The sequence below is a fragment of the Ascaphus truei genome, chromosome 2 (genome assembly GCF_040206685.1).
Source record: "Ascaphus truei isolate aAscTru1 chromosome 2, aAscTru1.hap1, whole genome shotgun sequence".
In the NCBI taxonomy this organism is placed as follows: domain Eukaryota; kingdom Metazoa; phylum Chordata; class Amphibia; order Anura; family Ascaphidae; genus Ascaphus; species Ascaphus truei.
In genome coordinates, this window is record NC_134484.1 from 76,613,279 (window position 1) to 76,636,424 (window position 23,146).

The following is a 23,146-nucleotide window of genomic DNA, read 5'->3' on the forward strand; positions in this document are numbered from 1 at the left end:
GCGCATGCGCGACCTATCTGGGGCTCTCCTGCCCTCGCGCGATCACTGCGCATGCGCGACTTGAAGCGCAATGGCGGCGCCCTGCTCTGCGGCCGCCGGGACCTTAGAGACGCGATCGCGGCCTTAGCAACGGCCCGATCGCGTCCCCGGCAACCGGCCGCAGGCAGGAGAAGCCGCGCTGCTCCCTGCTCCAGCCCCCACCCTTGGAAGCAGCCGTCGGGTTGTTCAGTACCCGCGATCGAGCTGCGCCAGGGGAGGGGGGTCTCCAGGAGCTGCTGGGGACCAGGGTTACACTCTCCCCCTGGTGAAACACCCAACGCCCTCGCTTGGGGAACGACATAGCATGGTACACAGTTATACAATGAAAAGGCAGTGCATATGTACAACTTATCAATGGTGACTTTAAACCCCAGGTTACAATGCATTTCACACCCATTAATACTCGAGACTAGCTGAGACCGTTTGTGGGGTGCCCCTACCAGATCAGATGGGGGTACCTCACTTTTGCGTCCGTGAGCCTCCCCCAGAAAAATTTCTTGGAGAGCACACTCTAAGGTGACAGTTACTGGCTCTTCGCTACTTCCTCCCCCTGGTGGAAGGAGTAGCACAACATCTTTTAAGCAGGCCTTTACCCGGTCATCCGCGGCAGGGATGCGGTAGACCAGGAGGCCAGGACCTTTCCCGCGGTCCACTACCTGAGGAATGGGGCATTCCTTTTTGAGCTTAAAGGAGGCCAGTCTCCCTGGATCTTCCTTTACACAGTCTTTGTCCCTACGGACTTGCGAGGCTTCCACTGAGAAGCGAGCACTGGGCAATGTCTCGGTTTCACCTGGCAGGGGGGGAAAAGTAGACACCTTACCCCTGCGGTGATTCACGGTGGCTAACAGGTCCTCGGGGACGCTGTCAGTTCCCTTGGTGGTATCGGAACCTGTCCCCAACTCTTCTGGGACAGTCCACTTACGTGCTGAAAACTCGGGAGCGTTGGATCCCAGTCCTGGGACCACTTGTGTCGGAGCACACGGGCTCACACTCCGCTCAGGAACTGTAGCTTTGGCCTTCTTCACGGCCACCTCCATCGGAGTCTGTGGGGAACAAGGGGGTTCCTTACCACTCGGCTGGCTGACGATGGATTCTTCCAAGGAGGACACCTCCGCCAGGACGCGATGCAGAGGGGAGCCCTTCGCCCAGGAGACCAGACTTAAGGAGCCATCGTGCTCCGCGGTCACCTGGAGGCTCACCCCCGACACCCCTGGGGCAGTCGACTCACCCTTGTCGGCGTTAGGTACTGGTCCCCATTCTAGGACCGATGGTACCTCTGTAGTAGGTCGGACTGACCATTGTAGGGCACACGGGCCCACAGCAGGGTCCGCAACATCGGAAGACACCTCTTCCAGGGTACACGGAACCACAGCAGACTCTGTATCCTCTGCATTACCGCTGGGGTGGTTCGCCGGTAGGCACATCGCCACCGATGGGACTTCCACCTTTTCCCCGGAAGATATCATGACGGTATCCACCGCAAGGTAGTCACCAGATTCTCCTGAAATGCAGCCATTGGGTGTGGGTACGAAGCTGGCGTGCTCCGGTACCTCCACTGCAGCCGCACTCTTCTCTGCCAAGGGTTCACTTAGCTCCTTAGCTGACCCTGTAGGCTTGGGTACAATAGGCATCAAGAAAATTGCACCGCAACAATCACATTGAGGTTCCCATGCCAGTGCACCTCTAGGACAGTCACAGGTGGGGCTAAAGCACTGCGTACACGGCTCCCCATCCACCTCGGTGATTCTGAAGTCTAGTGGCACTTGGGACATAACGGCTCCCTCGTCATAGGCTTCTTGCAAGCAGGGGCACAGTAGCATAAGGAGATCTATTCCTGGCGCTCGCCAGGGCACATACACATTAGGGTGTATCCCCTGACAGTCTATCTCATCCTCATGCATCATCTCATCCTCATGCATCATCTCATCCTCAGAGATCAGAGTGTCTATCACAGCGTCCACGTATGGTTGAAGATAACCGTGCTTGATCCCCCTGGTGGAATCTAAAGGAAGGGCACCTTTTACAAGGAATTGTTTTTCGCTCTGCACTGAGTCACTCACAGCACAGGGGAGGGGCTCTGATTTTCGTGCCAAACCCGGACAGAATGTTGCGACATCTTTCTGTGCAGGCTTGCAGTCAGCAGCACGTGCGCTCTCCTGATTTGGTGGGAGACGCCATTTTGCTGGGTCGGCATAGACTAGGGGGTACCCTTCTGAGGGGCCCACGGGCATGAACAGTGCGGACGGTGCCTCTGCCAGGCATATATCCTCAGTGTGAGTTACAACAAAAAGTATGGTTTTCCATGTGGACGTGGGCTCTTGTTCCTCCTCTAAGACACATGCCCACGGCCACCCAGGAATTTTACACATACCCTCCCGGACCTTCGTTGCGGGTATACTAGCGGGAATGCCTCCTACCGCCACTACCTGGCCAGGTTCCATATACTGCCGCAAAGCCCAGGCAAGGACCTCGTCTCTGAACTTCACAAACATGGCGACAAAAATAGTGACGGGACAATTTAGAAAAAATGGACAGGGCACCCCAGGTGTCTCTCAGCAGCGCCTCCAAATGTAACGGGTATTCCACCCCACCCAATCTCATATGTAGTGTGGGTGAGTAGAACATGTAGTGTTACCGGTGTGGTGCGTATACCTGCAGGCTCACAGGAGGTCTGAGCCTCCGCTAATGAGAGCCTGGGGTGAATCCTCTGGCACGGATCTTCGTTTACAGCGCCTCCACCTATGTAGGATTCTAGGGAAGTGTAGAATGACCCTACATAGGAACCCAATAAGAAACTACACACACAGTGATTATATATAACTAAGGGCTTTACTACGAACATAGAGGATATCATAATCCATTACATAACATCATAACCTGTGTCCCTCTCACGAGGAGACACTACCCGTGGTGACGTCTCGCAGGACGATTCCCCGACACCAGGTGATCCCACCCAGTGTCCCAAGAACCCCACCCAATGTCCCGTACTCCTACAGAGATAGTCACTGGGTGACTGCGCAGTCACTAAAACCTCTAGGCCTGTTGGTGCACATATAATATTGATACCTTCCGAGCACTCCGATGCTCGGCCTGCAACACTCTTCTCAAAGGGTCAGACGTCCGTCTGATCCTTTCCAGGTACTCTGCCGGTGGACCCCAACGAGGGTCCCACCGCTCCACGGGAACTGCAACCGATCACGGCAACACCAACCGCATGGGAACAGCAACCGCCGCTATCAGCTTTCTGCCTAACTACTTCTAGAGTGACATCAACCCTAACCTAGGGCCTGTCCCTGAGGAACCGCAACCTGGGATGGCTTGGGGAAACTCCTAGGGCCTGTGGACATAACCTGCCCCCCTTCCCCTAGCTACCCAGTCTCAACTGTAACTGCTAATCCTAACAGCCTAACGCACCTGCAGCCAACACTCAGCTCACACTGTCAGCCTGCAGACATTCACACACGCTGCACCCACTGCGCCCAGCACATGCAGCGACACACACACAGCTGGCAATCATACACAGCCACCTAGATCCCGCAGCAATCATCCACTGCACACACGCTGTGCCTATTTGCCAGTGCGCACAGCACTACCCGCTGTGGCACTGCCAAACCTGCACCTTACACACACTAAGGGCGACCTCCCTATCTAGGGCCGTCCCTTATCAGTTACCCACTAACCTGGTGGGGAGTTGGGGCCTACCTGGAGGGTGAGGGTACCTATCTGGATGCAGGAGCTGCACTCACTCCCTGCATCCTTCCTTCCCCTTCAGCTCCGCTGCTCCAACTGACGTGCCTCATGCAAAGCCCGGGAAATGTATCTATTTCCCTCCAGGGCAGTCCTACAGCCCTATTGGCTCCTATCAGGCACCTGGTGCCTGCCTCGCTATGCCTCATGGGAATTGTAGTTCCCAGGGGGCTGCTACACCATTGGGGCCGCGTGCGCGCTTCTCCCGCGCATGCGCGAACGCCTAATGGCCGCCTCAAGCTCTCCCTATGCTTCCCTACTCTCGCGCGACCTCCTAAGAGCTGCCTTAGCTCCCTACCCCTATCTGCGCATGCGCGACCTATCTGGGGCTCTCCTGCCCTCGCGCGATCACTGCGCATGCGCGACTTGAAGCGCAATGGCGGCGCCCTGCTCTGCGGCCGCCGGGACCTTAGAGACGCGATCGCGGCCTTAGCAACGGCCCGATCGCGTCCCCAGCAACCGGCCGCAGGCAGGAGAAGCCGCGCTGCTCCCTGCTCCAGCCCCCACCCTTGGAAGCAGCCGTCGGGTTGTTCAGTACCCGCGATCGAGCTGCGCCAGAGGAGGGGGGTCTCCAGGAGCTGCTGGGGACCAGGGTTACATGTACATAGCACTTCACAGCAGTAATACACATGACAATCATATAAATATCAAATAATATAAATAAGACATAAAGGGGAGAAGTGCTTCAGACATAAAAGTACCATTTAGGAAAAGGAGTCCCTGCTCCGAAGAGCTTACAATATAATTGGTTGGTAGGAAGAACGTACAGAGACTGTAGGAGGGCGTTCTGGTAAGTGCTTCAGCAAGGGGCCAAGCTTTATGTGATAGGTGATAGGTGTAAATTATCAGCCATGGAGCTACTCATATACTTCCTTAAGAAGGTGTTTTTGAGGTAGGTCTTAAAGGTGGATAGAGAGGGTGCTGGTCAGGTATTGAGGGAAAGGGCATTCCAGAGGTGTGAGGCAGTCAGTGAGTCGGGATGGTGTATAGAGAGAAATTAGAGCGGAGATGTAAGGAGGAGCAGAAGAGTGTAAAGCTTAAAAAGTGAGGAGGAAAATTGAGTGTGTGATACAGGATTTGATAGGAAGCCAGGGAAGGGATTTCAGCAGGGGAGACACTGAGACAGATTTTCGAAATAGTAGAGTGATTCTGGCAGCAGCATTTAGGATATATTGTGGGGAGACATGTGAGAGGCAGGAAGGCTGGACAGCAGGAGGTTACAGTAGCCGAGACAGGAGAGAATGCAGGTCTGTGTAAGAGTTTTTGCAGTCGAGCAAAAAAGGAAAGGGTTTATCTTTGTAATATTGCAGAGGAAAAAAACGACAGGTTTTAGCAACCTTTTGAATGTGAGAGGAGAATGTGAGAGAGGAGTTGAGTGTGACCCCTAGGCAGCATGCTTGGCTAATGGGTGAATGATAGTACTTCCAACAGTAATGAGGAAGGAGGTAGTGGGGCCAGGTTTGGGAGGAAGTATGAGGAGCTCTGTTTTTGCCATGTTGAGTTTAAGTCGGCAGAGGGCCATCCAGGATGATATAGCAGAGAGACATTCAGAAACTTTAATCTGTACAGCAGGTGTAATGTCAGGGGATGAAAAGTAGAGTTGTGTGTCAAAGCATAGAGGTATTATTTGAACCCAAGAGATGTTATAAGGTCACCTAGAGAGTGTGTGTAAAGAGAAAAGAGAAGAGGCCCCAGGACAGAGCCCTGGGGTACCCCCACAGAGAGATTGATAGAGGAGGAGGAGGTGTTAGCAAAAATACGGTGGTAGACGTAAGAGGAGATCCAGGATAGAGCTTTGTTATGAATACCAAGAATATGGAGAATGTGAAGGAGAAGAAGGTGGTCCCTGTATCAAATGCTGCAGAGAGGTCGAGTAATGTGAGCAGAGTGTAATGACCTTTGTCTTTGGCAGCATGGAGGTAATTAGTTATTTTAGTGAGTGCTGTTTCAGTTGAGTGAGCAGTGCGGAAGCCAGATAGTAGAGGGTCTAGGGGAGAATAGGTGTTGAGAAAATGGAGCAAGCAAGAGAATACAAGATGTTCAAGGAGTTTAGAGGCAGGAGGGAGGCAGGCCGATCGTTAGAAAGACAGGTAGGGTCAAGATTGCTGTTTTTGAGTAACGGTATGACTGTTGCATGTTTACAGGAAGAGGGAAAGGTAACAGAGTATAGGGAGGAGTTAAACATGTGTAACGGTTTTTCTGGACCTTTCTGACCCACCCAATCTCACATTGGCCCCTGTGGTCTAACCAGTCCCCATTACATGGTCGTGTCTGGTGGTGCACCTGTTGGCAACCGGACTCCTGAGTCTCCCGCATGATGTTGTGTGGGGCATGTCAACCCAGACAGGCAGCTGAGGTAGTGTGCGTGAGTCCTACCTACATACAGTGCAGCGCCTCCACCTCATCAAGATCTCTGCGTCCGCAAGGAGATGGTTCTGATGAGGAACTCCTCGGTGGTGCCTTCCTCTGTGGAGTAACTTCACACTCACACATGGGGGTTCTTGTGAACAAGGGCATCTTTATTGATTGATGGTATAGGCAGACTGCCCCTCGCAGCAAACAGCTTAGCCGCTCATCTTCTTCTGTACTCTCCTTTCAGAAGATCTATCTGCCCTCCAATGGAGTTGGATCACCTCTCCCCTCAGGGAGATCACCACCTGTGCCAGGTCCCTGGACACAGTGTAGGCCCTGCCACCCTTACTGCTGCAGGTCAGACTATTTGCTGTAGAATCACTCTTAATTAGCACGCTTGACCTTGAACATAATAGCCATTATAATAGACTCCTAACTTTGGGACAGTGCTGTGTCTTATATACCAAGGAAATGGCTCCACCTCCTGTGTCACTAACAATGAACACAAGGTCTGTTACCACTCCCTTCATGTACATATGACAACTCACCAGGGTGTGAGGGCAAACCTTCATGATTGATGCTGGCAACCCTGTATACTTACCAGGCTTACTGCCAGCATGAGAGAGAACTGTATACCATTTTTAACACATGCTACATTCTCCCTCTGGTGAATCCCAACACCCGTCTGGGACCTAAATTTGTCAGACCCTCGTCCAGGAAGCACTGCAAAACATAACAACATCATCTTACAAATTTATATTATACAGTTCTCATGATAACCTATTAACAGTTACAATGCCTGCTGTCCAGCAGAGGGCACTGTTTCTAAGGCGGACCCTATTTTCTTCTTACCTAATAATAGTGCCTAGGGTCTGACTTCTTTACCTCCCGGCCAGCATTATCCTTAACTGTTACACTGTACTCCCGGGGTAACCCATTCTCCGGGCGGTACTCTACCCGATGCATGTATACATTGCGCCCAATGCTACATACCCTCATTAATTGAGAAATTCTCCCCTCCGTCTTGTGTGCAGAGCACTCTCCACTTTTGGTCAGGATATACTCCTCTATGGTCTCTCTCAACCACCCATGCCTTTGGTCCTCTATTTCCTGCATTAGGGATTCAGGGACATACACTGGCGACACACTTTATTCGAGCTCGGCTAGTCCCACGAATTCGGGTATACCGGGTGTATTGAGGTTTGTGACTGTTTTCTGCCCGAGTGCATTGAGTTATTTTCCGGCAGGGATTGAAGCATTTTATTCCCGTTGGCTGCAATACTGCACACTACATATATATATACTGCATTACAATTCATGAATTTATGCCATCTGGTAGACACGCGAAGCATTGCAGCCTATTAAATCCTAATCATTATCATTTAACAGATCAGCCGCCCATCAGCCAGGCATGAACCCAGGCTGGGAAGGCAAATGCAACGGGGCTTGTCAGAGGTGAGGAGCGGCGCATTCCAGGTATCTGCCAGGTACATACCGGGTATTTGCTCGAATAAAGTGTGTCGGTGCAGTAAGGGTACTCCAACCCGTGGGATTTTTTGTATCGGGTCACTATAGCCCTTTCAGCCCTACTTGCCCTAATCAACCTGGCTTTGCCTGCTTTACCTGGCAGCACCCATGATAAGGGTTCAGCGGGCTCTACGGTGTCCCGTAACCTGCCTGATCCCTTGGGATCCACTACCCCTGAACTGATATCATACCACCTCAGTCTCAGTTCCACTTGGCGAGCCTCCTCTGTGAATTCCCCTGGTGCCCACCAGTAATCCACCACCCCTTCTTGTCTTAGGTAAACCTGGTGCGATCTAGCCATGCCTCATACCCTTCAAAATTGGGGGCCCACCACCTGGTTTCCCTAACCGCTTCAGTTACCGCTAAGGTGCCCTCACCTTCCTCCAGCTCTCCCCCTGAGGATATCCCTGAGGTACCGGTTGACTTTGAGTGTGACCCCAACCTTTTGGGCCTACTGGTGACCTTGACACTAATAGAGCTAGGGCAATCGCTCGAACAGGATACCTGTCGCATATATCTTACCCCTCCTGACCCATCATCAGACGTGAAGCATTCGCCATAGTCCAAGTTCTCCCCAGTCCGTTCTTCCGACGTGGCTCGGGACTCCCCAGACAACCCTTGGCTCGACTGGGACCCGTATGAAAAAGTGACAGGGGCAGGGGCTTTAACTATGGCCGGGGGTTGGGCATAGGGAAGTGCTATTGGCATCCGCGGGACTACGACCTGCAACGGAGCGCTACCTTGCCCGGTGCCATCGGACTGGCCCTCCGGTTCTCCCGTCTCGCTGCTCCCAGGCTTCCGCAGGGCCTGCCAGCTCCTCCCGGATCCAGGCGATCTGGTGCAGCTACTCGGTCGCGAGGACGCCGCCATCTTCCATCCGGCTCCGCTGTGCCCACCGGAAGTGATGTCAGGGATCTCGCGGGACTCGCCGCCGCCATCTTGCGTTGGGTTCCCCACCGGAACCTCTTCCTCCAGAACGACATCTGCCGCCGGAAGTGAGGGTTCTACTCTCCGCTCCACTTGGGCCCGGACTAGGCCTTTCTCCGCCGTTGCCACCACCGGCGCCTGGGGAGGGCAAGGGTGTGACTTACCGCTCCGTCGGCTCGGGGTGGTTCCTTCTCCGCCGTCGGCTCCTCCAGTCACCACGGCCGTGGAACTCTGCCTCTTGGGTTGCATCTGCACCGGCGACACAAGGCTCTGCTCCACCGCGACACAGGTAAGTGCCGGATCTTTCGCAGCACCGTCATAGTGGTCCGCCGGTTGGCGCGTCACCACCGGGGTCGGGGTCACTTGCTCATCGTTCGAGGAGTCGAGCTCTGACCCAGGGAGTAGCACTCCCGTCGATGACCGCTGATGGGGTTCTCGGCCTCCCCCTCGTTTACAGGCCCCTTTCTCCTCCGGCTCCGTCTTTATCATGAGGAGCGATCCCCATGCTCCGGGATCCACGGGTTCTCTCCAGGCCGCGCCCGGGGCTTCAGCCATTAGTATGGCTGTGTCCGCCCCCGCCTCCACGGTCTGAGCGGGCACAAAGGGTTGTACGGCCCATAATAATGGATGCCGCATTGCGGACATCTGGACGTGGTACTGACAGGACCACCCGGCAACCGACACTGCATGCACAAACATTTAACAGTCTCTTTCCCCCCAGCTCTGAGCACCAGGAGGCCTCCTGGAGCCAAATACGGGTGGGCAGAAATGTCCAAATCTTCCTCACTTTTGCAGGCCATATTATTCACAGGAGACACCTTTTGCAGTGGTTTTCCTAGTATGTCAGCTCCTAGCAACTGAAGGGCAGGGGCTGGTTTGTTAACTCCTCCCTCTGCCAGCTCCATCCTCATTTGACAAAGCTGGAAACCACTCCCCCTGGTTGATATTAGAGGAGGGTCCAACAAGTTCACAGGGTGACCCAGCACTGGGGCTGAGCTTGTTCCTGTCCATGATGGCGCGGCCACAGCTTTCGCGCCATACCTCCCATCAGGGTGGGGTTTTCTTTTGGCGCCACTCCCGGCCAACTTTCTGCAACTTTATCATTGGCAGCATTTTCTGCACTCGGCCCACGCGGTCTCCCAGGGAAGCGGGAACCGCCATCTTGGTTTATGTTGCCAATCACTTTAGCAACTGAGGTAGCTTTTTGTATAGTGCTCGCCGGCTGGCAAGCAGATCCTTCATTTCTACCACACACCACCACAATGTAGTCCATACTGTCCTCCATGGTGACACCTAGGCAGGACCAAAACGGCGCGGTCACCGCCTTAGCGCCATTCCATAACATGCTGGCAAAAGTTCCTTCTGCAGCTTGTTCTCCAGTAGTACGCACACCCCGTGCGCTCCCTCCATCTGCCTCCGTCCGCCATCTTGGACCTTCCGCGCCGCGCGGATCCTCCATTCTTGCGGTCGCCATTTGGTTACTGTATTTGCTGTTATTGTACATGGAGCTCCTCTCTGCGGGGCAGCTGCCATACCGATACAATAAAGATTGCCCGATGCACCACCTTGTGTACTTAATGTAGGTCTGACTCGTGTTGCACTACCTCAGGCTAGGCTCACTCTCTCTGTGTATGCTGTGTCTCTCTTTTCTCTCCAGTCTGTGCTCTCAGCGCTAGGTGGTCTGGAATGGGCTAGAGTACTCTGGCTTCTCCATGCAGTACTGGGGCGTCTACCTACATTTTGGTCAGTCTAGCACAGACCCTCTCCAGGATTCCTGACCTGTGTTAACAGGCTATCCCTTTAGGCATCCTACCAACTAGCACTACCTCAAGGTGACTAGAACAGCTATAGCCCTGTCTCCAGACCCACTAACTCCTTCCAGGCTCCCAGGTCGTCCCTGCAGTCTGACAACTCCATCAGCCCCCCAGACTACCCCTGGTTCCGTCCCAACACAGCACTGACTGGCAGCATACACTCTCCTGTTTCCCAGTGTGCCTAGCAAAAGCCTGTCCTGTTTACATGTATCTCAGCAGCGCCTCCAAATGTAATGTTTTTTCTGGACCTTCCTGACCCACCCAATCTCACATTGGCCCCTGTAGTCTAACCAGTCCCCATTACATGGTCATGTCTGGTGGTGCACCTGTTGGCAACAGGACTCCTGAGTCTCCCGCATGATGTTGTGTGGGGAATGTCAACCCAGACAGGCAGCTGAGGTAGTGTGCGTGAGTCCTACCTACATATAGTGCAGCGCCTCCACCTCATCAGGATCTCTGCGTCTGCAAGGAGATGGTTCTGATGAGGAACTCCTCGGTGGTGCCTTCCTCTGTGGACTAACTTCACACTCACACATGGGGGTTCTTGTGAACAAGGGCATCTTTATTGATTGATGGTATAGGCAGACTGCCCCTCGCAGCAAACAGCTTAGCCGCTCATCTTCTTCTGTACTCTCCTTTCAGAAGATCTATCTGCCCTCCCAATGGAGTTGGATCACCTCTCCCCTCAGGGAGATCACCACCTGTGCCAGGTCCCTGGACACAGAATAGGCCCTGCCAGCCTTACTGCTGCAGGTCAGACTATTTGCTTTAGAATCACTCTTAATTAGCACGCTTGACCTTGAACATAATAGCCATTATAACAGACTCCTAACTTTGGGACAGTGCTGTGTCTTATATACCAAGGAAATGGCTCCACCTCCTGTGTCACTAACAATGAACACAAGGTCTGTTACCACTCCCTTCATGTACATATGACACCTCACCAGGGTGTGAGGGCAAAACTCCATGATTGATGCTGGCAACCCTGTATACTTACCAGGCTTACTGCCAGCATGAGAGAGAACTGTATACCATTTTTAACACATGGCTACACATGTGTGAGTGTAAGAATTATAGTAGGAGCAAGAGGTTTTAGGAGATGGGAGGGAATGAGGTCAAGAGGGAAGGTGGTAGAGGGAGAAGAGAAGATCAGCAATGACACATCCTCCTCTGTGACAGTGGAAAAAGTGTTAAGGAAGGCAGGAGAAGAGTTAGGAAGAGGTGAGGGATGGGAGGGGGATACAGAGGGGATGTCCTGATGTATATGTAGCCCATGGACCCCGGGGCAATCGCAGATCAGCCCCCCTACCTGTACTTGGGTCTGGCTACGTGTCTGAGTGTGGTGCATACCTGCTGGCAACAGGAGGGCCTGAGTCTCCCGCGATGGTATAGGGGATGACAGGAACAGGTTTCTGGGGTGGATGCCTTTGTTCTTTTCTAGTGGTGCAGCGCCTCCATCTCTGGTAAGCCCCAGGAATGCGGGGTGGAATCCTTACAGAGAGTATTCCCACACAGGGAGGAGAGATTCCAGTCTCACACGAATGTCTCTTTAAATAGCAGCAGCAGCTCTTTATTCACACAGCAGCAAGATCAGCAACAACAGCATACAGGATCACCAGTCAGGTACAGATTGTATACTCCACCCAGAGTAGATTAGTGATATGCGCTCCAACATTTAGATCCAATTTTGATAAATGATATAAGTCCTTAAATAAGATGCAGAGGATAGGTACTGGGGCTAGTGAGGTATGTGATCGTAATCATAGCATTTCATATACCAAGTATAAGGATATCTATGTCCCTGAAGGTTAAAGGCTGAGATTAAAGAAAATCAGACCTAAAGCCTCATTGGGAGAGTCCTCAGGTAGATAAGGAATAGCGTACTCACAATTAGTATTGCCCCAGTCCTGTGAATCTTGATAGGCGTGCAACCAGGAGAATGCAGGGAAATCCAGAGGAAAAAACACTCCAACGTACAGCCATAAATAGAGTGGGTCCCACACCAAAAAGACTGATAAAAAATATATTCCTTTATTAATCCATGTTTAAAAAAACGGAGGTAAGTACCCTCCTACGCGTTTCGGGCCGTACGCCCTTTATCAAGGAAAGGGCGTACGCCCCGAAACGCGTAGGCGGGTTCTTACCTCCATGTTTTTAAACATGGATCAATAAAGGAATATATATTTTTTCAGTCTTTTTGGTGTGGGACCCACTCTATTTATGGCTGTGCGTTGGAGTGTTTTTTTCTCTGTATACTCCACCCAGACTGCTCTCCCTCAGCATGGTATCTTCCCCTACCACCACCCCAGGCCAAGGGCACCCAGGGTGGGGCTAGCTCTTCCCTCACCCCCTAATCAGGGTGAGAGGCATTAGTCCACCTCACTGCACTCTAGTTCTAGCAGCCCTACTCATAGGCTGCTCCTTCTCCAACTGTACACTAATTAATGCAGCTGCACTGGACCAGCCAGTATCACACTGCTCTTAACTCACACTGAAGACTTGGACTAACTCTAAATAGCAAGTGCACTGCTCTTTATGATTTCAGCAGGCCCCTCCCTGTGTCTCTTGCCTTAGACACAGGGTCAGGTGACCTACCTCCACCACTCAGAGCAGTGTTTGAAGTGGGGGAAACCCATGATAACTTCTGGCAGCCTGACCTTACCAGGGCTTATACCAGAAGGAGGAAAGAACTATAGCCCAATTTCTTACAGGGCTACATATGGATTCCACCTTTTCCTTGAAATAGTCAGCAAAGTCCTGAGCGGAGATGGAGGAAGAAAAACAGGCAGCAGAGGGTGGTCTGAGTAGGGAGTCAAAGACAGGGAAGAGTCGGCGTGGATTAGACTTGTGCGTGTTGATTCATGAAGAAAAGTAAGTTTGGTTAGCTTGAGAGTGGGCAGCGTTGAAACAGGATAGCATAAATTTGTAGTGAAGGAAGTCTGCGAGTGTGTGAGATTTTCTCTAGAGGTGTTCAAAGAAATGAGTGCAGGAACGCAGCATGCCCATGTGGGAATTTAGCCAGGGCCTGGTGTTTGAAGGGCGAGAACGGCAGAGAGAAAGCAGGGCATGTAGATCAAGACAGGAGGACAGGGCAAAGTTGTAGTTCCTGACCACATTGTCAGGGTCTGGAGAAGAGCTGAGACCTCCTCCACACACATACACCTCTCACGCCACACACACACCCTTCCCATTCCGCACACCCACTCCCATCTCACACCTCCCACTCCCTCCACACCTTCCTCTCAACCAACCCCCACCCTCCTCTAAACTCACCCCCATTCTTTTATCCCGCACCATAATTCTCATCCCACTACTCCCTCTGACATCACTCTCCCTCTCTTATCCCATGCCCCTCTCAACTCACATCCCCTCGTTCAACCCTCATCTTCCTCTCACCCCACACCTCCCTCTAAAACACCACACCTTCCTCTCATCCCATACATCCCTTATGCCATAACACCCTCTCACCCACACCCCCACTGCTCTCTTATCCCCCCATTCCTCTCTCACCCCATCCCATCACTGCTCTCTTATCCCCCACAGCCTATGACCCCACACCTTCCTCTCATCACCCACCCTCCTCTCAAACCACACCTACCGATTACCCCACAACTCATTCTAACCACAACTCCTTATTACCCCACAACCTCCTCTTACTCCACACCACACTCTTGCCTGCAACCCATTTCAGCCTTACAACCCACTCCTTTCCTATCATACCGCACTCCCTCATTCCACAGCCACTCACTCTCATCCTACTTTCATGCTTGCATCCTCCCCTCCCATCCCATATTTCCCCTCTCTATAATCCAACACCCCCACTCTCTAATCCCACACCCCACTCTTTCACCCAATACCCCCTGTCACTTATCCCACAAACACCCTTCTCTCACCATTACACTTCCCCCTCTCTTTCCCACCTCTTAGCCTACACCACTCTTTTCTCATCCCACACCCCACTCATTCCACAGCCCCCACTCTCACCACATACCTCACTCCCCACACCCCTTCTTATCCAAAAGCCCATTCACACCACATTCCCTCATACCTCCACTCTCTCACCCACGTCCGCTTTTATATATTCTGCCCTACTCTCACTCCACACCCCCCCTATCACCACATACCCACCTCTATCTCCCCCTCTAAGACCTTATACACCATCTCTTACTTATTTTCTTGTCTACTCCTCGTCTTCCTTCCGCATGTGCCGGACATTCCGAACTGACGTAGGAAAGGAAAAGGCTGTTTTTACCCCTAATTTTACTTAAAATGTCTGATGCTGACAGAGAGCAGACACAGCTCTTTCTCCTGCCAGCATTGGAGTTTCCTGCTTCTCCCGAGGGAATTTCATCTGAGGCAGCATAAGGAGAAGGGAAAATCAGAGTAAGCAAAAAGATTACTCTTGCCTTCTGGGACCTCTATTCCCACCGAAGGGCCTACTAGCCCAACTCGTTTAGTCATCATTGGCCCTGCAGCAGCATAAGGACTATTTCTTTGTTATAAGAGCAAAGTCTTGGGGATACACTTTGTAGCGGTGTTTGCCCCACCCTCTGGGAGATTTCTCCAGCTACCAGGTGTACAGTGGTGTTAAGTACCTGTTGGCTCACAGTAGATCTGAGATTCCGCCGATGTGGTTCGGGAAACAGGACAGGCTTTAGGGGTGATAGCTGGTTATCTCTCACTTTGATGTCAGTACCTCCATCTGCCACAGGCACCAGGAGTCCTGGAAGCAATCCCTGCGGAAGAACTCTCTCATCTTCCCACTTATATACTGCAAACTTAGGCAGGAGTATATTTTGTAATAAGAACAGTCTTTATTCTTCTCAGTACACAGCATACAATGAAACACAGCATACTCTTTAACACTGGTCTCCAGCCTCCGGATGGTACCTGGACTCACACCCCCAGCCATGGGCACTAAGGGCGGTCCTAGCTCTTACCTTACTCCCTGATAAAGTAAGGGGAATGGTGCTCACTCCCACTCCCCTAGGGGAGGGGATAGAAGGTGATAGAGCCCTGCACACCTCTGCTGTGAGACCAGTCTCTCTCAAGGGAGAGACAAACTGAAGCAATTTGGTAATGCAACCCCTTAAGTACCGAGTGGGAGGGTCCAAGGTCTGAGCCCCTTATTGGGCAGAACATAGGCCCCGCCTCCCCCCTTGCCACTCAAGGGAGCGGCTTGCTGGTAGGGAAAACCCTGGGTTGTGCCTAACACTGCGCCAGGATTTACATGTCAGGCAGAGTAGATTAGTAGCTAGTAGCCAAGCCAGACATGGCTACAACTTTATCAGGCCATGTAGCAGATTTTGCAGTGTTCCATGATCACTTATGTGGTACTGGTTGATGAATCGGGTACATTTGGTTAGTCTTGTTTTCCTCGTTCAATTCAAACTGTTTTATTATTAAGAATTTTTATTATCTCACTTCTAGCCAGCATGATACTTGCTGTATCAGGTTATCAGTGCTCTGTGGAGATTCCTTCTCTGTAATTAACGTCTGAAATAACTCTGTTGAGCTGCATTCCACTCACTGCTAGTAATTATAAGATGGCAATTCTTCTTGTACTTTCTTTTAACACTTGGCAAATCACATGGTTTATTATTAATCTCGTCTGAAATTAAATACATTCAAATAACTATGTGCATACACATACCAGTACAAAATGAAAAACCTCCAGCACTGGAAATTTGTATATAAAGCTAACAAGCTATGGTCGGCTGCAGGTATTTTGATAAGAAAAAAATATTATAGTTTATCAGAAATAAAGTGAATTTTGATGTTGCATATAATTTTAATCTTTGTGAGTTAATTAGAATGATCGGTTTGCACTTTTGAATATGTCTTCTGGAAGCACTGGTCAATACAAATACTGACAGTAAAACCTCCTACTGCCATACATTTCTCATTGTGTTTTGAAGGTCTTGCACATTCAGAAATAATATCTTTTCGGCTCCCATTCTCTTTCTTTACTCCCTCCTATTTGCATGGGGGGAACCTGGATAAGGTGCTCCTCCAGCGCCTAGCTAGCTGGGTCCATACTATAGATAGTTTTGTTTCAAGGAATTGTTGTTTTCAATGTTAGTCATAGATGCTTCATAAACTAATTAATGCTGAATGTCTTTATTAGTGATGTATATTTTGCTAATGCACGGTTAGGCCCTATAAGGTTTGGGAAAGGAAGTAGTCTTAAAAAAACCAAAACAGATGCCATAAAATATATTGAGCACCTACCTCGTGGCTTTTTCCATTATATAATTCCTTTTTGAATATTTTTTGTGATATTGTATATTGTGATGTAAGGTACAGTATTTGCCGTTATCGGCCAATGTATATAATTGTTTGTACTTTTTTCATATGACTCATACTTTGTCTTATGTGATCGTACACATTTGTTGTAGGTTTTGGTGATGTACAGTACGTGTTGAATTAATTGTACATTGATTGTTTCATGATGGAGACCATTCATGAATACATCGTTTCTATATACAGTATAATTATATACAAGTATATCTTATTGGAGTGAAGCATTTTAATTGCCAAACTTCTTCCTATTTTGTTTTAAGGAAGTAATGTTTCATAAGCTGAACGAATTAGCTGCCTATTGGGATTTGTATTTGCTTCTCGACCGCATGCAGTGATGGGCAGCTTATTGGTGAATATGTGCGCTAGAAGGTTATACTGTGGAAGCAGAGAAACCTGGAGCCGCTGTTAAAGGAACCGATGGTGAGTGACAGAACCAGGTAAGCTGGGTGAAATGAAGAAAAGGACAAATACACTCTGTTGCTACTCGTCTCATTTGAACCACGTCGGAGATGGTATGTGGTGACTGACAAGGCTTGTAAGATAGAGACCGGGTCCTGGATCCAGATCCAGATCCAGACAAGGTAGAATCTACCAGGGCAAAGTACTACTTGCACTACACCTGACCGATGACGTCAGAGAATCATGAGTACTCTCTCTAGCTAATTGCAACACCTTTTCTGTTGATCTCCTTTCCGATGCACTATCTGGATTACATTTCTCTTCAACCCCTGAGTGACCTGTCGGGAGCATTTCAAAAGTGACATGTGTACTGCTATCCTTGTGAAGACCTTTAGTTGTTATCTTTGCATTCATGGTTTGTCTGGAGAGCCATGTATTGAATGGAGGTGCTTTCTCTTTTCCCTCTTGGAGCTCCAAACTGTGCTCCCAATCTACAGTAGTTCGTTGGAGCTGGATCCAGGACTAGTTTGCACTTACAGTTCATGCAATGTATATTACTTTTATGCTACATTGGTGTCAGAGCTTTACCAGAGTTATTATCATCTATTTTTTTCAGATATTCAGATTTTTTTTATGTTTAGGTTGACTTTTTATTTTTTTAAGTACATTTACCTACAGTACCTTAGAATGTGTTTTGCTGTATGTATATTTTTATTTTTTTATATGTTGATATGTGTTCAAGAAGCTTTCCTACCTAATGGTATGTTTCTCGAACCCTCCGGTGCACGAAACAGGAAGTATGTTCCGAGCCTCATAAGATATGTATATGATGGTACATGAAATGTATTCCTGCATGTGTATTGTAATTCCCATATACCACTGTGTATTTGTTATTCATATCATGTATTCCTATGTGGCCTGCAGTTCCCCTGTATAAACTGAAATCCTAAATCTGCCCCATGACCACTTTAGCTGGCTGGGTCGGGATTAGTTATGCTAAGGAGCCAGACCCATGTGCCGACACACTACCAGCCTACAGTACTATAGGTCCTGGTTAGGCGTGAAATCCTTTGTTACCAGTCAGAGAGTCGCATTGCTAATTGGTGAGGAGTATTACTGCCCATTGGCCCAGGACCATTTTGTCTCTCTTTTGTCCCTCTGAGCGCATGGGCTCAGAGACCTGCGTCCCGTGTGAATTGGGTTACCTACGTCCATACAGCTGGTATCTAGGCTGTGTGTGAAAGACCCTAAGAAGGAAGACTACAAGTCCTGTTCAGGACCGCATCAAGCCGGGAAAAGAAGCCTTTTATACTCTACCCTAAAACAATCCTGGGAGGTAAGCCAGCTACGGCTTTACCCTACACCTTTTAAAAACGTCTTTAAAATGTGACTTTGGATTTGTATTTAACATAGCTTACCACCTAACAGTATTTAGTTAGTACATATCACACATTACTGTGGTAATTAGGATTTTTCAACAGTTCATAAGCATTTTTTTCAGACAGTAATACTGAAAATCTACTTGAATTAAGATAGTGTTACTGATTGTATATGTGAAGAAAATATCTGTGATATTTTTTAAGCTCTGTACCATCAACAGAACTTGAGGATGACTATGAAAGGACTAGTCAATGACTAGTTAGAAAGGAGTAACATGGCACACATATTAAAATTTCATGTGTTAAATTCTGCATCTGGGCCAGTCACTTTTATCCTTTTACTTAGGCCAAGTCTTACTTGTTGTAAACTTCTCAGCCTAATAAACACAGATACTTTACATGACTAACCAGTTACATGTAGCAAAGACAGAAGAAAATAAAAAATATTTTGTTGGGTGTCTACACTACAGTATGTCTTCTACTCGGAAACTTGACACATACTGTAGCATTGAACATTTAGGGGATCATTCGTTAAGGTCTGTTACAGGTTAACGCACCTGATTGACTTGAATGGGACTAAATGCTGGATAAGTTGCATTAACCTGTAACAGACATTAATTAATAACCCGCAAAAGGTAGCTATGTATGAAGTTAATGAAAAGTGTGTGTAGAAGCACTGCTCCAAAAATTGGTCTTTTGCCTGTACCTGTGCTAAAGGTAAGAAACCACCAAAACAAGTGTCTTACATTTGACATAGATTATTAGTTAGAGGGGTTTAGGCCAAGAAAGAATTGGCAGAGAATGCCTTCTATAACATGAAGAATCATCCATAAAATCTTACAAGTGTGTGTATAAGTGTGAGCTATATTTAGTTAAACATACCGTACATACTTAAAATTCACCACATTGACATACTGTAACCATGGAATACTAATACAGTGATATGATAATAACGTGCAATAAGGTTTTAAACATAGTAATATTCTTTGTAATAATAATAATAATAATACAGGCATTCAGATAAATGACATATTTAGACCTTCATTGTAACCATCCAATTATTGCAGATAAAATCCTCCTGAGCGAGGGTAATGTAGCTTACAGCATATTGTATATACAGTAAGCCTGAGTGTCTGGACACAACTGCCTTTTTCGTTTGTTGCATACAAGATAAAACGTGATTGTGAAAAATGTAAACCATATCATAATACCCGTTACCTAAATAACATTGTGTGCATATGTTTGTGTATGAATATTTTCTACAGCGTGTATTGCAGGGTTGAATTAAAATACAGCGTGCAAAACGTGTAACACTGAAAAAGTGGTCCAACACAATATATCAAACTGTTAGGTTGCTTATACATAGGCAAGTCTGATAACAATATACAGTATTTTAAGATAATTATTATAGTTAGCTTTTCCTACCTTCTTTGTTTTATCCATTGCCTTCAGTATAGCAAGATTGAGGTCTTCCAATGCTGCAAGGACACTTTCATATTCTCCCAAGTGCTGAGAAAAGTAGTCTGCAAGAAAGAAAATGCAGCAATAATAAATATATATACCTTAGCACTAAAAGTGTCATATACTAAATCAACCAGAAAAACTGACTTAAAAAGATCTACCATTTATGCGTTGAAAATAGCAGTTGTCTCATTGTTTTTTTTATTTTTTATTATAAAGAACAGATAGAAAATAATGTAAGTTCAATGTTAGTAAAAGGTGTAAAAAATGATTCAACGCGTAGTGAAAAAGATAGTTGTACTTTTCCTTGATAATAAAGGAATTAATAGTAGGCAATAACAAAATTACTATAAAATAACATACCCCACACAATACCACTACTGCTGGGTGTTTCCCCTGATCCCTCCATCCTTCTTTGTGAGAAAAATCAATGTGATTTCATTACCACATCAAAATACTTATAACAATCTCACATTGTAAAATATTTGATGCATGTATTTCAGACAATTTACCTTTATGTCTTGAACTTAGTTATTGATATTGTCCTGTATACTTTACCAATCCTATAAAACAAATCTCTAAAATTGTATTGTATGTCTTTATTTATATAGCGCCATTAATGTACATAACGCTTCACAGTAGTAATACATGTGGTAATTAAATAAATAACAGATAATATAAATAACAGATCATGGGAATAAGTGCTTCAGACATAAAAGTAACATTAAGGAAGAAGAGTCCCTGCTCCGAGGAGCTTACAGTCTAATTGGTAGGTAGGGAGAACGTACAGAGACAGTAGGAGGGAGTTCTGGTAAGTGCGTCTGCAGGGGCCAAACTTTATGTACAGTATCATGTGTTCAGAATATCCACAGTGCTATTCATATGCTTCTTTAAGCAAGTGTGTCTTAAGGTGGGTCTTAAAGGTGGATAGAGAGGGTGCTAGTCGGGTACTGAGGGGAAGGGCATTCCAGAGGTGTGGGTCCCTTTAACGCCTGATTTTATCTTAACAAGCACACATGTTCTTAGTTTCTGCACTCGTTACTCTGAGCGTCTCTGGAAGAAATCTCACTTCATGTGGTACAAATTCCTCTAACTTATTCAACACTGCTCTCTTTCAGGCTAAATAAAGTTACTTTTCATGCTAATGTACAGCAACAAGACAAATGCATGTCACCTACAGTATGCTATCTTTGACTTACTCACCCACCTGCCCAATGCTTCTCTTCCTCCACCTTCAGTACTATTCCACTACTCCTCAAGACTTTGCTAACCATATCAAGGCCAAGGTGGCTCCTACCTAACATTTATTCCCTCTGCACCTTATTCTATACCTATCTGTTCTCCACCCTTGACTCCTTTATATCTGTGACAGAGGAGGAAGTGTCCTGTCCTTTCCACTCATCTCTTTATCACATGTCTTCTCGGTCCCATTTAGTCACATCTCATCTCTCTAACGCCTAGCGTAGTTCCTACAATCAATAACACGGGCAAATTTATCTTCCTCTTTAAATACAGTATGGACACGATCCAGCTAGCCTCACACTATGAACATGCATCTATCTCTCTTACTATTCACTTCTAAACTTCTTGAATATGTATGTACTGTATGTAACATGTATATGTAACAGTGTTTGTCCACCCTGCCTCTCTTTCCCCTCCTGTCACATAAGTGCTTAGCAGTCTAGGCTGTGACAGGCAATCTTGTGGATAATTGACCCCCCTCATGCCTCATGACCCCCCTGAGTGATAGCAGAGGTGATGGCGACTCATGGTCTGTGTGTAGCCTATCAGGGTACAGATCTTGAGCCCTCCCCTTCTGGTTCCTCAGGGAGGCAGTGCCAAAGTTAGTGAGTGCTCTTCAGCCTTCCAAATGCTCTTCAGCCTTCCCACAAGGCTGGCTTGCTGGCTCAGAAACATCTAAGGCTCCACATTAGAAGAGACAGCCCCATCCAGAGACCTGGGATTCTCTAAGAACCCTGCATCCGCTGTATGGATAAGAACTGCAGTGACTGCTTAATAAACAATCTTCTGTTCTACATACCCCTGCCTGAGTTTCCAATCTGTTGGGCAGTGGTGCATACTGTATGATTGCTTCGGTGGGGACTGCCTCTGGTACTCCTAGAGCCTGCTGAAGCTGGAGGCGCTGAACACCAGAAAGAACATCAGGAGGTCACCAAAAGCATGTCCTGGTCTCTATCCCATCACAGACAGCTCAGCTCTCCTGGACCCTCACAGGTACGCCGCACCACAACACCTTGTAGCTGCAGCAGTATCTCCCAGAGGGTGGGGGTACTTGTGTTACATATATATATATATATATATATATATTTTTTTTTTTTAATTAGGGTACTATATATATTTATTAGGCTATTTCTGGTTTATTAACCAGTTTTAACAGCACCGTAGCTCCAACATAGCACATTTAGGGGCATATTCACAAAGCTCAGCTATTGACTAACCGAGATGATAACTTTAGTTAATGTCTTAAGTGCTAACAGGGATCTTCAAAGCTCACTAAAGTACAGTAGCATTAAGGCCTGTATCACTGCTATGCTCACACACAACTTTCTTCTAATGAAAGTTCTTTATTCCCTGTATCAGGGGTTGCAGTAATTCGGTAACAAAACAAAATAGTCTTTAACTTAAATAGCATACGTCTGCAAAACAACCAGACAGTACCTAATCGCTGGTATACAAAAGGCAGTTCAGGCTTTCCCCCTGACAGGCTCTCTACAGCCTGCTCCCTCCCAGGTTGAGAGCAAAATGAGAGAGAGTGTAGGAAGTTTGCTGCCTGCCTTTTAAACCTCCCCTTTCCAATCAGCCTGCAGACCTACAAGCTAGGGTGTGGTTTTTCCTGGTCTGCCCAGGTGAGAGAGTTTTAACCCTATACACTCCCTCACAACAGGTCATTAATTTTTTTAGTGTTAATGTAATGAAAATGAGTTGTGGAACATCTCAATGCATATCCACAGCAGGCTGTTACAGTTAATGTTGGTCTTAATCCTGGGTTATTTTAGGTCATGTCTACACCTGGCGTTAGGTGTTTCCAGCATCTTATACCGGATCACTGAATATTTTTTGGCCTTGTCCAGGGTGCTGAAGGGGGCAACTTTGACTTCCAATATTGACTTAGCAATATAGGAAGCCAAAGTGAATACCCTGGAATAGGTCAACATTTTTTCACCATGGCCATGAAAT

General features: G+C 47.9%; 1 protein-coding gene across 3 annotated transcripts in view; it reads right to left on the bottom strand.

Annotated features, from left to right (window-relative positions):
* Window positions 1-23,146, bottom strand: part of NECAB1 (N-terminal EF-hand calcium binding protein 1) — a 322,496-nt gene that overhangs the window by 107,778 nt on the left and 191,572 nt on the right. For all 3 annotated transcript variants that reach the window (XM_075582919.1, XM_075582920.1, XM_075582924.1), the window contains one exon: window positions 19,913-20,010. In XM_075582919.1, coding sequence (XP_075439034.1) covers window positions 19,913-20,010 — 98 coding nt within the window. The remainder of the gene's footprint in view (window positions 1-19,912; window positions 20,011-23,146) is intronic.